Source organism: Python bivittatus, unplaced genomic scaffold (assembly GCF_059951505.1).
Source record: "Python bivittatus isolate LINGU-HERP-01145 unplaced genomic scaffold, Pbiv_v1 ctg000080_np1212, whole genome shotgun sequence".
Classification (NCBI taxonomy): domain Eukaryota; kingdom Metazoa; phylum Chordata; class Lepidosauria; order Squamata; family Pythonidae; genus Python; species Python bivittatus.
Window position 1 is genome coordinate 720,419 of NW_028277035.1, and position 13,492 is coordinate 733,910.

Sequence of the window (13,492 nt, forward strand, 5' to 3'; positions counted from 1 at the left end):
AGCTTTCAGATGTGTTAAGACTACGATGTCCAGGCCAGCAACATCTGTAAATGAGCCTTGTGGATATCTGTGCAACATCCCGACATGCTAAAACAGGGGTGGGGCTTGCATCAAAACACTGCAGCCTGTTTTTGTCAATCTGATCTCCCTTCCTTACCCGTGTCTGCCAACACTGCTGGTCCAGCCATACAGACTGGGAATTGTATCCCCAACGCCCCTGGAAGGTACAGGTTAGGACAGACTGGCGTATACCCTTTTAGAAAAATAAGTATTCTGTTCTACTGGAATCATAGGGCTGCTGCTGCTGCTGCTGCTGCTGCTGCTGCTGCTGCTGCTGCTGCTGCTGCTGGAAAGATAGCATTGGCTCTCTGCAGTCCTGATGTGATCATTTCTATATCATCTTTGTTTTGCTGATATAAAACATCCAAATAAATGCAGGCATCTGCAGCTAAACTTTGTGCTGAAGCAGAAGGAGTATGAATGAACTAATATGATATGTTCCATGGTTCAGACAGTGGGTAATGTTCCACCTATAAGCTATAGTTTGTTGCCTAGTAGTCTTTCTGACCGTGATGGAATGCCTAACATACTTTGGGAAGCCAGAGTCTCTGGGAGGAAGTAAGAATTAAGGGAGGAGGCAGGGGGTTACAGAAGAGATTCTTGAGTCCAGGGCAGCGGAGAAGTGTGATAAAGAGACTCAGAGTAACTCTGTCTTGATTATGCTAGGTATAAATTGTGCTGGAGAATTACTTTGGTTGCCTTTCAAGATTCTTTTACGTTACCCTACTAGCAATAAAGATCTTTCTAGAAACCTGGTTCTGGTTCTTGATTCTTGAATTCTTGATTACTCCAGCAATCTTGAAAGGCAACCAAAGTAATTCTCTAACATTACTCAACTAAGACAGAATTACTCAGAGTCTCTTTCTCATGCTTCTTCTCTTCCCAGACTCAAGAATCTCTTCTGAAACAGCCCTGCTTCCTTCCTTAACTGTTTTGCTCCCTCTTCTGTATTTCCAAGGTCTGTGAGGCATTCCATCACAATGGCATTTCTTAACAGGCTGTCAAATGCAATAGGATGAGAAAAGGTAATAATGCCATGGTAAGAAACCAGTGGCCCTCCAGTTGTTGCTGGACACAACTCCCAGCATTCCTCACCATCAGCAATGTTGACCAGGACTGTTAGAGCTGTTATTCAGCAACATCTGGAGGACTGAAATACGGCAATCTGGAAAACAGGTGCCTTCAGACAGTGAATATAAGAAGAGCCTGTAGTGGCAATGCGGAAGACCATTGCATTTTGAGGAATGATGAGACATATTTTTAAATTTTTCCTTCATGTTAAGAAGGGTATAGAAGTTTAGAGTTCACTCTGAGCCATAATCATGTTTAGCTGACTTGTTTTTCACTCTTGCTTGGGAGTGGAGGAGAAGGGAGGAATCTTCACACAGTTGTAGGGGAGGACCTCAAGATGGTTTATGTTAGCACTGCCTTATCTGTACGGTTCCCAGGCTCTTGGTTCACATGATAAGCAGGTGCACCACCTAGCCAAGGTCAGGTCTTACAGTTTTAGTACCATGGAAGCAAGGCCATGGGGTTTCAGTGCAAGATAAGGATAAAAGACCCTGGTATTGTCTCTTGAGCTTGGAGCGTGGACATGGGCCTGGCACCAGGAACTGTGTTATTTGGGCCATTCTGGGGTCTCTCCGCTGCCATTATCATCTTGCTCGGTATGTTATGCTTAGTATGCTATGTTTTTATATGTTATATGTTTTTATGTTTCTGTTTGTGTTTCTGTTTAAATCTGTCTGCTAGAGTTAACAATAATGCTTAAAATCTCCTTACCTAGTGGCGTGTATTGTCTCTGGATCTAAAAGAACCAGTTGCAAGGCACGTGATCACTGCCTTGAAGTTGGCAAAACAGAGCCCTATCAGCCAACCAATGTGATTTAAATATGCCTTCAGAAATGTCGCTTTTCTAGGGACAACAAGGCTAGTGTGGCTTTTGCAACTTCGGTCAGATCATATGTGGTTCAGTAGCCCATAGATTATGCTGAAGCTTCATCAATAGATCAGGGCTGCAAAAATCTGAATAACCACTAGATTATTTCAAGGAGATACAGAAAACATATTTGCTGATAGTTTTTTGAAATTCATTTTTATTTGCTTTATTATACATATTTTTTAAAAGATACCTAAATACAAAGCCAAAAGAGAAAAAAAAAATCAAATTAACTCTAACCTTTACCCTTATCTAGAAAAAAAAAATCGGAAGCTTCAGCTTCTCGCAGGAGTGATTAGGATTATTTCTAGTGAACTTCTCTCTGAAACCACCTAATATATTGGAAACAAGGTAAATTTAGCACTATCATCCAACATATTTTAACATGAAAGGGAACAGATGGGAACCAGTGGCCCTTCAGGCCTTGCTGAATTACATCTCTCAGATCCTTGACCATTGGAATACTAGTTAGTTTATCCATAGTAGCTGAAAGGCCACCTCCAGGTGTTTCTGAAAGGTACTTTTAAAAGACTGTGTCATGACCTCTTAAATCAGTCCCCATTTAAGAGGAGGAACAAAGGCTGAGTAAACCTGGGGAGCAGGCCTAGTTTTGTTGCTGTGGCAGAATATACTACTTCCACTCCCTGTGTTGCTATCCTGACCTCTGATTCAGACCCAGGAACACAGCTGTCAAGTCCAGCATTGCCTCTACTACATGGAGGGGTGGGAGAATGCAAGGTTGCTTGGACACAAGCCTTGGAAGTAATGGTCTATTCAGGACCTGTAATCAGGTTTGCAATCATGTTACTACATGGCCTATGGAATTAGCTCATTTTTCTGGAAATGCCTGACACACTAAAACATCACCCACCCCTCACCCACCCCCAATGGTCTGGGATTGAACACCATGCTAGGATAAAATGTTCATATTCTTCCACCTGAGATGTAGGACAGGGCGCTTTCTTAACTTATGAGTAACAGTAATAAAAAACAGAATACCTAAGAAAGTAATCCATGGGCATGAGTTTGTTAGATCTTATTAGGACAAGATCTCTACATCTCTAAAAGACTAGAACCTTGAGCAAAAGTTACTGGGGAAAACTAAATCTAAATCAGTTTTATATGTTCACAGAAAGATACACTAGAAGTGGGGCGGCTGAATCTCTCTATGATTATTTACAGCACAAATACACCAGAAATCTTTAACACAAGATGTTTTCCTTACTAACAAAATTCCTTGCACGTATTACTCCTTTGCGTTTGCAGGCTAAAATAAACAAGGAAACACTGCTTGAAAGTTTGCCTTTGGTTCAAAAGACCGGATTCCCATAAAGCAAAAAAAAAACAAAAACCCTGCTTGTCTTCAAAGGGTGAAAGCGTCCCAAAAAGAACCAATAAAAATTGGAAAGGAGATGTCCAAATGCGCAGCGATCATTATAAAACTGTAATTCAGTTTGGGAAACCCAAGACAATAAGTACACAGGAGTGGGCAATAAAATAAGCAATTAGATTTTATTACATCGGTGTAACCACCTTAAAATGAATGAAGCGCCACCGACTCATTTCACCAGGTGGTTGAAGACTGGAAATAGCAGAGAAATAATGTCTGCTAAAGAGCCATTTAACACACCCTCTCCCATTTCGGTAGCCTTTGCCCTAGCTACGGTCTCTCATTGACTCCAGAAGAGCTCTACAGCTTGCCAGGAAATTCAATTAACTAATTAAATGCCTTGGGGCTGGGATCCATAACAAGAAGCAGCCCCGCTTGGTTCCGTCTCTCATCAATAAGCAAGGGTGAGCAAGCAGTACACCTGGTGCTTGCGTGGTCTGTCTGACCAAATTTCAGCTAGTTCATTCCAATAATTGTCCAATTACTTGGCACAGTTTAGCTTCTGGGGGAGGGGGGAGAGGATTATACAGATGGATGCAAATGAGTACAGGTTCTGCTTTTGCACTTGAAGGAAAAGGAAAATTAGTCAAGAGACATCCAGGAAGCATTTTGTTAAGATGGAAATTGGTGGCTGTTGTCTACAAAACTCAGCACTAACGTGGCAGCAGGACGCTTTACTTATTGTGATTTAAATGGTCAGAACAGTTGATGACAGGTTCCTTGAATGGTCACTAGATGGCAGACATGCAGCAGAAGTTAGCAATAATGAACGGTCAGATCAACACTGATTTCAAAACCAAGATGCAGAAATCACTAAGCTCACGCACCCCTGCTGGTCCTGCTCCAGAGCAGTCCACTCCAACTCATGCATTATTCCACATGTAGAAGGAAGGACTGGCTAGATGGTTATTATTAATTAAGCTTACTTTCCCATGAGAAATAATAATAATACTCAGGACAACAAACAATAACTATAAATATAAAACATAACATTATAATTAGAATAGTATAATACATAATTGAGGAAGTGGGAAGAAGGAGCAGGAACTTCCCACCACCCTCACCATCCCTGTTCTCTAAAAAGCCACACTGCTTTTGGGTTAAAAACCCTGTGTATTTGCATTAGATGAAGAGTTCTGCACAGACAAACAATTTTAGAGTCTTTTCTCTATTTCACTACCTCCCTCCTTGACTCCTGCAGTTTCTCTCAGTACTTTCACTTATGCTTGTTGCTGGGGGCTGGAGTTGTGGGGTGGGGATAGGAAGAGGAAGAGGGAAAATAACTCTTGCTTCAGTGCAAATGAAGCATTTGCAATGCAGCATTTTCCACCATCATCCGATCTCTCCCTTGGTCCTGCTTCCTCCTGCTGCATCTTCATCTGCAGATTCCTTCCTTGATACACACAGTATCTCTTGGTTGCACTGTATAAAACAGCTCCAGCAATGTCCCACAGTCTCTTCCTCTATTGCTTAATACAGTGTTTCTCAACCTTAACAACTTTAAGATGTGTGGATTTCAACTCCCAGAATTCCCCAGCCAGCATGTTGACTGGGAATTCTGGGAACTGAAGTCCACACGTCTTAAAGTTGCCAAGGTTGAGAAACACTGGCTTACTACCTCTGTCTTGTACATATTTTCAGTTGTAAGGCAACATGCTTGCATCCAGGTGTTTTCATTAGGCACAAAGTTTCTTGGTGTCTACAGGACACTGAGGCTGGTTTTGCACACAGCAAAAAAAACACAAAAAAAACCCGTTGAGATCATCAGAACAACTAATCCTGGCACATGCATATATAAAAATGTGTCAGTTAAGACAAATAACTGTCAAAGGAGAAAAGAAAGTGTAAAGACTACTAGTTCTCCAAAAGTGCAAACAGTTGATGTTTATTATAACACAGTCTATTTCAAAGCAAAACAGATCAATAGTGTACATGAAATTTATTCAAAGCATAGGGAAGCTTTCTGGCTAGCTGCACCTGGACATCTTGTGCAGATGGCATGGCAAGTTGAGAGCACATTGTGAATGGCTGTTTCTATGCCACTTGGAAGGAGGAGCCTTTGAGCAGAAATGAGCAAGAGGCCAGGCAAAGAGGTTGTTTTGCCATCTGAAGGCATCCCCTACTTAGAGAGTAAAGAAGATGACCTTGATGGAGATATGCAAGCTCAGAACTCAAAATTATAATTTTGGTAAACTTATACTTTAAAAATTCCCTTGAGTTGAGCTTGATGCTTGATGACTGCCTAAGTGCAGTTTTCTTGGTAATAGTTTTCTTCTCAGTTTATCTCAGGTTAATATAGCTTTCCAGAGCAATTAGTTACTGTGCTGAGCCATGCAAAGAAACAGGTGTACCAAAAAAGCCAGTGTAGGTAGGGAACCAGCCCATGACAATGTCATGCTTGCATGTTAGAGAAACCTCTTGAACTGCAATAATGACAGAGCATGCAGCTCATTACATATCTTCCCCAAGCTGGTGCCCTCCAGACTTCAACCTCCCCAAGTTCAGTCAGTTGATTCATTCCAGGCAAATGAATGAGAACAGAATAGAATGGATATTCACCCAGTAAGTATTTTGGGTCTATTTTATTTTATTTTATTTTATTTTATTTTATTTTATTTTATTTTATTTTATTTTAAGAATTTATAAGACTGTCCTACTTACTGTTGGTGACTCTGGGTGCAGTGCGTCAAGAAAATTTTTAAAACAATTAAGTATGTGTGTGTATATGTGTATGTATGTGTGTGCATATATATGTGTGTGTGTGTGTGTGTGTGTGTGTGTATGTGTGTGTGTGTGTATGTGTATGTGTATATATATATATATATATATCACAATGAATATAACAGAACACAATCGGCACATAGCTGAGGCTGCATATAGCAACCTCTCACTCTCACAACAGAATGGGTTCATCTGTTCTATTGCTCCCTCCAGAAGTCTAATAGGGTTGGGGCCACCTCAACCACAGGGGAGAGGGGAATGCTTTCTAAACCGCAGGCACAACAACAAAGAAGGGACATTCCTAGGTCCCATTAGATGACACTGCTTCAAAGAAGGGGTCTGGAGAATGCCCACCCTGTGTGGCCTCGTGGGATGGGCAGAGCTAACAGAGATAGGTGGTCCCATGTAGGACTTTCTAGAATGTTGAACTGCACCTGGAAGCCTGCCAGGAGCCAACATCTTCTCAACTAATACAGATTGCCAAGAGCAGCTATAGTATTTGGAAGGAGATAATACATCTTCCTTTCCAATATCATGTACTCTGATTGCATAAGTAATGCAGTCAGGTCCCCTGGCCACATGCCAGCAACCCAGAAGCACATATTCTGCTTTCTATATGGAAGAAACATATATTTATTTACTTGGTTAGGTTTAGGATAGGATTGCTTTTACCTAATTTTGCATGACATGGGAAGGAAGCCCTACAGTTGAACATTTTAAGACCCGCTCATATCCCCTTGATTTACCTTGAAATCCGCAGTGATAGATTAGAAAGTTGCTGGTAGTGCCAGAAAAGGACCCAGGGGGCAGTGTGATGTAAGAGAGAAGACCCAACGTTTCTTCAAGTTTAGAAAATTAAAGGGACAGCGCCAAAAGCTTGATTGCGGTGTACTTCTTTTTTTGAGATCAGGGTGCCCCCTTAGACGCAGCTGACCTCGGAGGCTGTGCTGTCGGGGGGTGCAGCTCCGTGATGTACAAACGGCGCTGGAAGGGTTACGACGCGTGAGGACTTCGCAGGGGCGCTGCATCGACCGGCGCAAATCTTGAGAGACGGGAGCTAACCTTGGTGCTGAAAGCGCTCCGGGCTCTGCAATCTTCTGAATCTCACCGAAGCTTCGGGCTCCAGTTTCTTCAGCACTTTGCAACCTTCCATCCCACCCCATTCCCTGCTTTTATCTTGTTTCATTTTCACTTTTTCCTTTCCCGGATAAGAGGGAAATGTAGCAGGCTTGAGCTGTGCTTGCTTGCTGCATTGAGGTTTGGCCCGGAGCCGTTGCTTTTAGCACTGACGCAAGAAAATTCATCTCAAGAAAGAAATGGAAACTCATTGGGGATATCAGAGTGGGGCTAGAAGCCCTTATGCCTACTCAGAGATGGGTGCCAATGAGATTGGTATCCAAAACGGCAGTTACTATAATGAGGATATACTGCATAAGGTATGTATGTCTGGGGCTGGGGTGGGGCTGGGGTGGGGACAACGTAGAGGTAGAAGTAGTGATAATGTTCTAGACATTGCATGAAGCAATATAAACAAGGAATATGGCACTTTTGAAAAGAGGGGATTGATGAAATGCTGAGAAGTCTGTTTGAATACGATTTTTATTTATTATATTGTGTACATGGTGCTTTGAAAGTTGGCTGTATGGGACAAATAAACACTTGGCTGCCAAGATTTGCAGATCTCCTTAAGTACAGCAAGCTTATTTTAAAAAAGGGAGAGAGGGAGAGAGAGGGAGAGAGAGAGAAGGATGAGATCAGTGCTGCTAATAGAAATTCTGATTAATTGCAATTGTACCTTCCCTTTTAACTTAAAAGGAAGGAAATGAAGTTGAGACTAAACTCATCAAGGTGAACTCAGTCATGGTAGTTTACCTTTGATTTCTCTGTTGTTTTCGTAGAAGAAACTTTGATTTACAGTTGCATCTTCTCTTTTCCTGAACTGATACTGTTGAGCCCTTTCTAAGCAATCTTTATCAGTTTGTTGCTGTTCAGTTGTGTAAGGTAGCCACATAGTACTATCTTGGAGAAGGGTATTCTTAACTCTGCATGGAAACATATGCAGTGTTTGCAGATCCTAGACAGTGAGCATGAGTGCTGAATGTTATGGGCCATTCATGCCAGGCTGTGGTATTATTTATAGAATTCCATAAAGAACAGCATTGCAAGAAACTTTCATTTTGCCAGCAAATTATGAAGAATAGTTCTGTTTAGTGTCTACCGTACTGTTAACACAACACAGCTGTTGGACAACTAATAGGCCTATGTTTATTTCCAAGTTCTAATGAGGATAATTTAGGAAGCAAATACAAAGGAAGAGATTAAATGTAAAGAAAAATAGGATGTTAGGATGTCTTTGCAATAATGGAAGCTAATGTGAGTTTTTGGAAACTTTCCATGTGAGATATATTGTTCCACTCTGTAATTAAAGCCTTTTATGGAAAGCCATCATTAATCATATTATGGCACTTTTAATTTTGTAGTATACATTTTTAAGCAGAGGAGCACCCCAATGTGGGTATTTAAATACAGATCAGAAATCCAGGACCAGACATGCTGGCTTTACCTGCAGAATCCCCAAACTTGCTGCATTAACTAAGGTATTGTATTTTTAAAAATCTACCATTATACAAGTAAAGTGAGCAGAACCTTCATGCAGATCTTGCTGATCAGTATGTAAAGTTAGAGACTGAGGAAGCTCAGGAACACCATCATGAGAACAGGAATAGAAACACCAAACCCATCATGCCCATTTACTGTATGTTCCCTGTTTGGGGCAAACAACTAAATGCAGTTTTGATCCTATTATCCCTGCATTCTGTACCTCTTTTGCTTCCCTGATTGTGGTAACCGGTTGTAGATCTCAAACTTTTTATTCCAATCATGCTAAAAGTTCCATCTTTTAAAATAAGGCTTTGTTCATGCTAACTCTGCATACTTATGCACTTGTGACCTACTCTGTACCAGTGGTTATCACCCTTCCATGTTAAAAGAGTGGGCTGAGATAGGTAATAAGAACCAGGTCAACATTTCCCATTTAATTTGTAAGGTTCTTGGTTTGAAATGATGCCACTACAGTACTTTCTTCAAATTCATGGCCTTCACATGATTTGATGAGAGCAGTTGGACCAGAACTCCCATCATTCCCAGGCAATGCTGCCTCAGGATGGTTGGAGTTTGAATTCACACATCTAAATGCTCTTCTTAAAACCAAAGGTTTGGGCTCTTCATGTTTCTAGATTTTCTACCAGATGGTCATATTCTGTATCATCTTTTGTTTTTCTCTTGGTACTGAACAAAACTATCCCATTTTGAAAGATTAGAAATTTAAAATAACAGATAAAATACTTAAAAACACTTCACTAGCAAGTACACTTCTATAGACTCTCCAAAGTTTATGGCTATACTATGCTACAACGTGCTGGAAGTTATCAGCTAGTGGGAAACCCCCTCCAGTCACAGTGCTGCTGTTTATGAACTGTGAGGAATGTCACAACTTCAGAGTCAAGGAAATAAGCTGAGAGCTAGATTACCGGGGATCTAACCCAGGGGATCTCAATCTAGCTCTCAACCTATTATGCAGGCATCTATGAGAGTCTTTCAACTATGGTGAGTAAAACAAATTTGAATGAATGAATGTACGAATGAATGAATGAATGATACTCTGGACCAAAATCAACATAACGTGGGAGATCTGTGATGAGATTACTTTGATTTTTTAAAAAAATACTTAATGGAGACAAACCAGGAATTTGATATTTGACTTGAACTATGCACATGAAAGGGATTAACTCAGCCTTTCCCAGCATGGATGCTCTCCAGGTAAATGAATGAATGAATGAATGAATGAATGGGCTTGTTGTTGGGTTGATTGATTGGTTTACAGACATGATAAATGTCCCTGCCCAATTTTATAAACTTTATATGAACTTCAAGTCCCAGAATTCCCCAGCAAGCAGGGCAATTGCTGACAAACCTAGGAGAAGAATTTCCCACATTCAAGAGCACCAAGATTCAGGGAGGTTTTTACACTAATGATCCCATCTGATTTATCTACTTCTTGTTTTCAAAGCTACTAATGGCCGTCCTGTATCTCTACATCTCCCCAAGGGGCAAATATTAGTTCAAGGAAGAGATAGTTCAGATTAAAAAAAAAAAATGGGATGGTGTGAGGGAGTGAAGCTGGGGTTGCTATCTGCACTTGGGAAAAGCAGCTGTAGCCAGGCAGAAACACTTCCCACCCCACTTCCCCAAGAATAGTTTCAGCTCATCCCTTTTCTCAAAGGGCCATAAAAGTTTACAATCTCAGAAACCTGAGAGGAGATGGGCTCATTCTTTCCCCACCACCCAAACACAGCCCACTCACAGACATCCACACTGGCATCCCAGCTTTCTAACTAACTAAGCTACACCCTGGCATTTTCAGGAATGTGCCAGTGTCCGTAGGCAGCCTCGCCCCCAACCAGGCCCTTAGCCTATGAAAGGGAAAGCTAAGACAGAGGGTGTGTGGGTGTGTGGGAGAAAGGCAATAAGGAGAACACAGCAAGCGGTTGAGGAAGCGGGAGGTGCAATCTGGACCTTTACAACCATTACAGGCAAGCAAGGGCAGTGTCAATCAACTGCCAGGACCACAAGCTACGGACTGAGCATCCAAGACTTATTTACTTCAACTTGCAAAGCCTTGGAGGGTCAAGATAAGGGTCAGGACAGCAGCCTATTGTTGGAGAAGGTGTGTGTTACAATAAAGCATTATGTACAGTTATCTTCTACGCTGTAGTGTGTCCAGTCTTTGTCCAGTCTCTTTTCCCATCTGTCCCACAGATGGGAAAAGAGAATGAATTAAAAATCCTTCCCCAGTACTACAGTAACAGTGTAGGCTGATTTCACTGGGGCTCCTCTTCCATAAAAACTGTAAGCCAGTCACGGAGTTCCTAATGCCCCATGTTATTTGACCTTATTCAGTTAGGAAGCACGGCTCTGTCTTGTTTGCTGATTTTAAGACATGTCTTCCAAGCTGCAGAAAGCAGGAAGCTTACCCAAGCCAGATGCACCTAAACTATATCTGTTGTCTTTCTATTGTTTTATGCACTCCTCAGCTTGGAAATGACAGAAATAAACCATAGAACTGAAAATATGGAAAGGATATGAATGTTTTATGTCTTCATCTATCTCAATATTCCTAGCCTATTAAAATGTAAGCATGCTATTCAGTATACCAGAGAGAAAGAAGCAGACAAGACAGGAGGAGGACACTGCTTAAAACTAAAGCAAGCCAACAATGAGTCATATATTAGAAGTGATAGAAATATGAACATACTGTACTGTCCATAATCGGTAAATCCTTCCCCTGATCTGGCAAACAGATTCTGAACAGGATTTTAATTGTTTTAATTCTAGGAGAATGTTCATAGCTGGTAGCCAACTCTCTCTTTGCTGGGAACAACAGACCTTGATGCCCTGTTAGGCAGGGCATTGGGAATTTTAAACTGGGGGCAGATGAATTTCTGAGAACTTCACATTTTGTGATTAACAAATATTTGGTTTTATCTGCCTTTCAATATTTCCTTGAGCAAAACTGGTATCATCTTGGTTGATCGTGAAGCTTCAACTCCTGACTTCAATAATTTCACCCCAGAGCAAGTTGTTTCTGTTTATTAGAGTCTCTCTTGCCCAATTCTGGTGCTTCACACTTCTCTTATTTCTTCCCCTGATGTCCTTTTGACATTTGGTGAGAAGTTGATAAAAGTAAAATTGCCCCGGTATTTTTGAAGTTCTTTTCAGTTTTAGGGCTCTGTTCTGTGATATTTGTACAGGTGATCTTATTGCTGCTGTTATTATAGTTTTGGGTTGGACTTTAGTGAGCGTGAATCTGCTTCCCACCCAAGCAATTTAACCTGAAGTCAGTCTCTAATCCATTAAATTCAATAATCATAGTAAAAGAGGGAATTGCTAGGTACTGGTTAATATTAATAAGTGATGTTTTCTTACTGATCTATTTTTTTCCTGCCTCCAGTATTTCCCTTAATATGTTAAGAATAAAAAAGGTAAAGTTATTTAAATGTTCTTTCTGAATTTAGTATTTCATAATTTTGTTGATCACAGAGTGCAGAAAACTTTTGTGCTACTGTCTCCACTTCTTTTTTAAGGAAAAATTATTGTTGGGTTGCAAAAATTGATTTAGGCTGCAGAAATTTGAATGACAGGTGGAATTTAAGAAGCAGAGTTTTCTGCTCTCTGGATTTTTGTAGCTCAGATCTGATAACCATGAATAATAAATAAATATAATAATAATAATAATAATAATAATAATAATAATAATAATAATAATAATAATACTGTACAGGAACATTACCTTTATCCTGCAAGGTTGCAGGGTGATTATGACAGCAAAACAATTCTGCAAGACTCAGTGTGGGCAATGCCCCAATTTTTAGTGTCCGTAGGAGGGACATAAAGTATCAATCAATCAAGTATCAATCACCAGCGTATTGGCAGGAAAGAAGACACTGCTATATGTGGCCCATTTCCCTGAGCAATGAGAAGTTGTAGTGGAACAATGTATATCCCATTTCTTTGACCTTCTTTTCAAATATACAGACTGAAGGTAAGCAAGTCACACAGATTTGCACTCTGCGACAGAGTGGCACTCTCGCATCATTACACATCTCAAAACTCATCCATTTCTTTCAGTACTTCCTCACAGCTTTGCTAATATGCAATCCTCCATCTTTGAATCAGCAGAAAGGTGTTTCAACATAATTTGCACTTTCCCTACTGCCAGACTTGACTATGCTTCAGCCATAAGGCCAGGGAGTGGTGATAGCCTTACAGATTTAATGAGGGACACTTTCAGGCAGCACTTGGTGAGTTTCCCTGGTTCATTTTCTTTCCCACCCAGGATCACCTTCAGGCAGGACAAATTGCCAGCCTTGGCCATCCCTAACACGTTGTGGGACAGGGCTGGGGGACTCCAAACTTTTCTGTTCCCTTCTGTTGGCCAGTTCAGTCAGCTTGATTGATCTTCTGGGAGATCAATGGTCCTATATAAAATAAAATAATAAAACCAAACCATACCATACCTTGTCAATCAGGGCACTGCTGGCACATACAGCTCCTGCTTCATCCCATTTCCGACATGGGCCCCTGACCAGTCAGGTGGGTTTTGTTTTTCTTTTGGTTATAGGAATATAGAGCCATAGGACTTAATTCTACTCTTGGGGGATCAGTAGTTGTATGGCAAAAAACCAAAACCAAAAACACCCCTCTTGTAGTCCATGTCAGAAACACCATAGAGGGCAGTACCCAGCAACTGATGATGTAAATGGACATTAGAAATTGGACAGATCTCCAATAAATAAAACAAATGATTTTATTTGAGTTAGGGT

The 13,492-nt window shown here is 40.9% G+C and overlaps 1 protein-coding gene across 1 annotated transcript in view; it reads left to right on the plus strand.

Moving 5' to 3' along the window:
* The first annotated feature begins 7,426 nt into the window (after positions 1 to 7,426).
* Positions 7,427 to 13,492, plus strand: part of RAB37 (RAB37, member RAS oncogene family) — an 84,191-nt gene continuing 78,125 nt past the window's right edge. The window contains exon 1 of the mRNA XM_088133299.1: positions 7,427 to 7,546. Within this exon, the coding sequence (XP_087989425.1) occupies positions 7,427 to 7,546 (120 nt within the window). The remainder of the gene's footprint in view (positions 7,547 to 13,492) is intronic.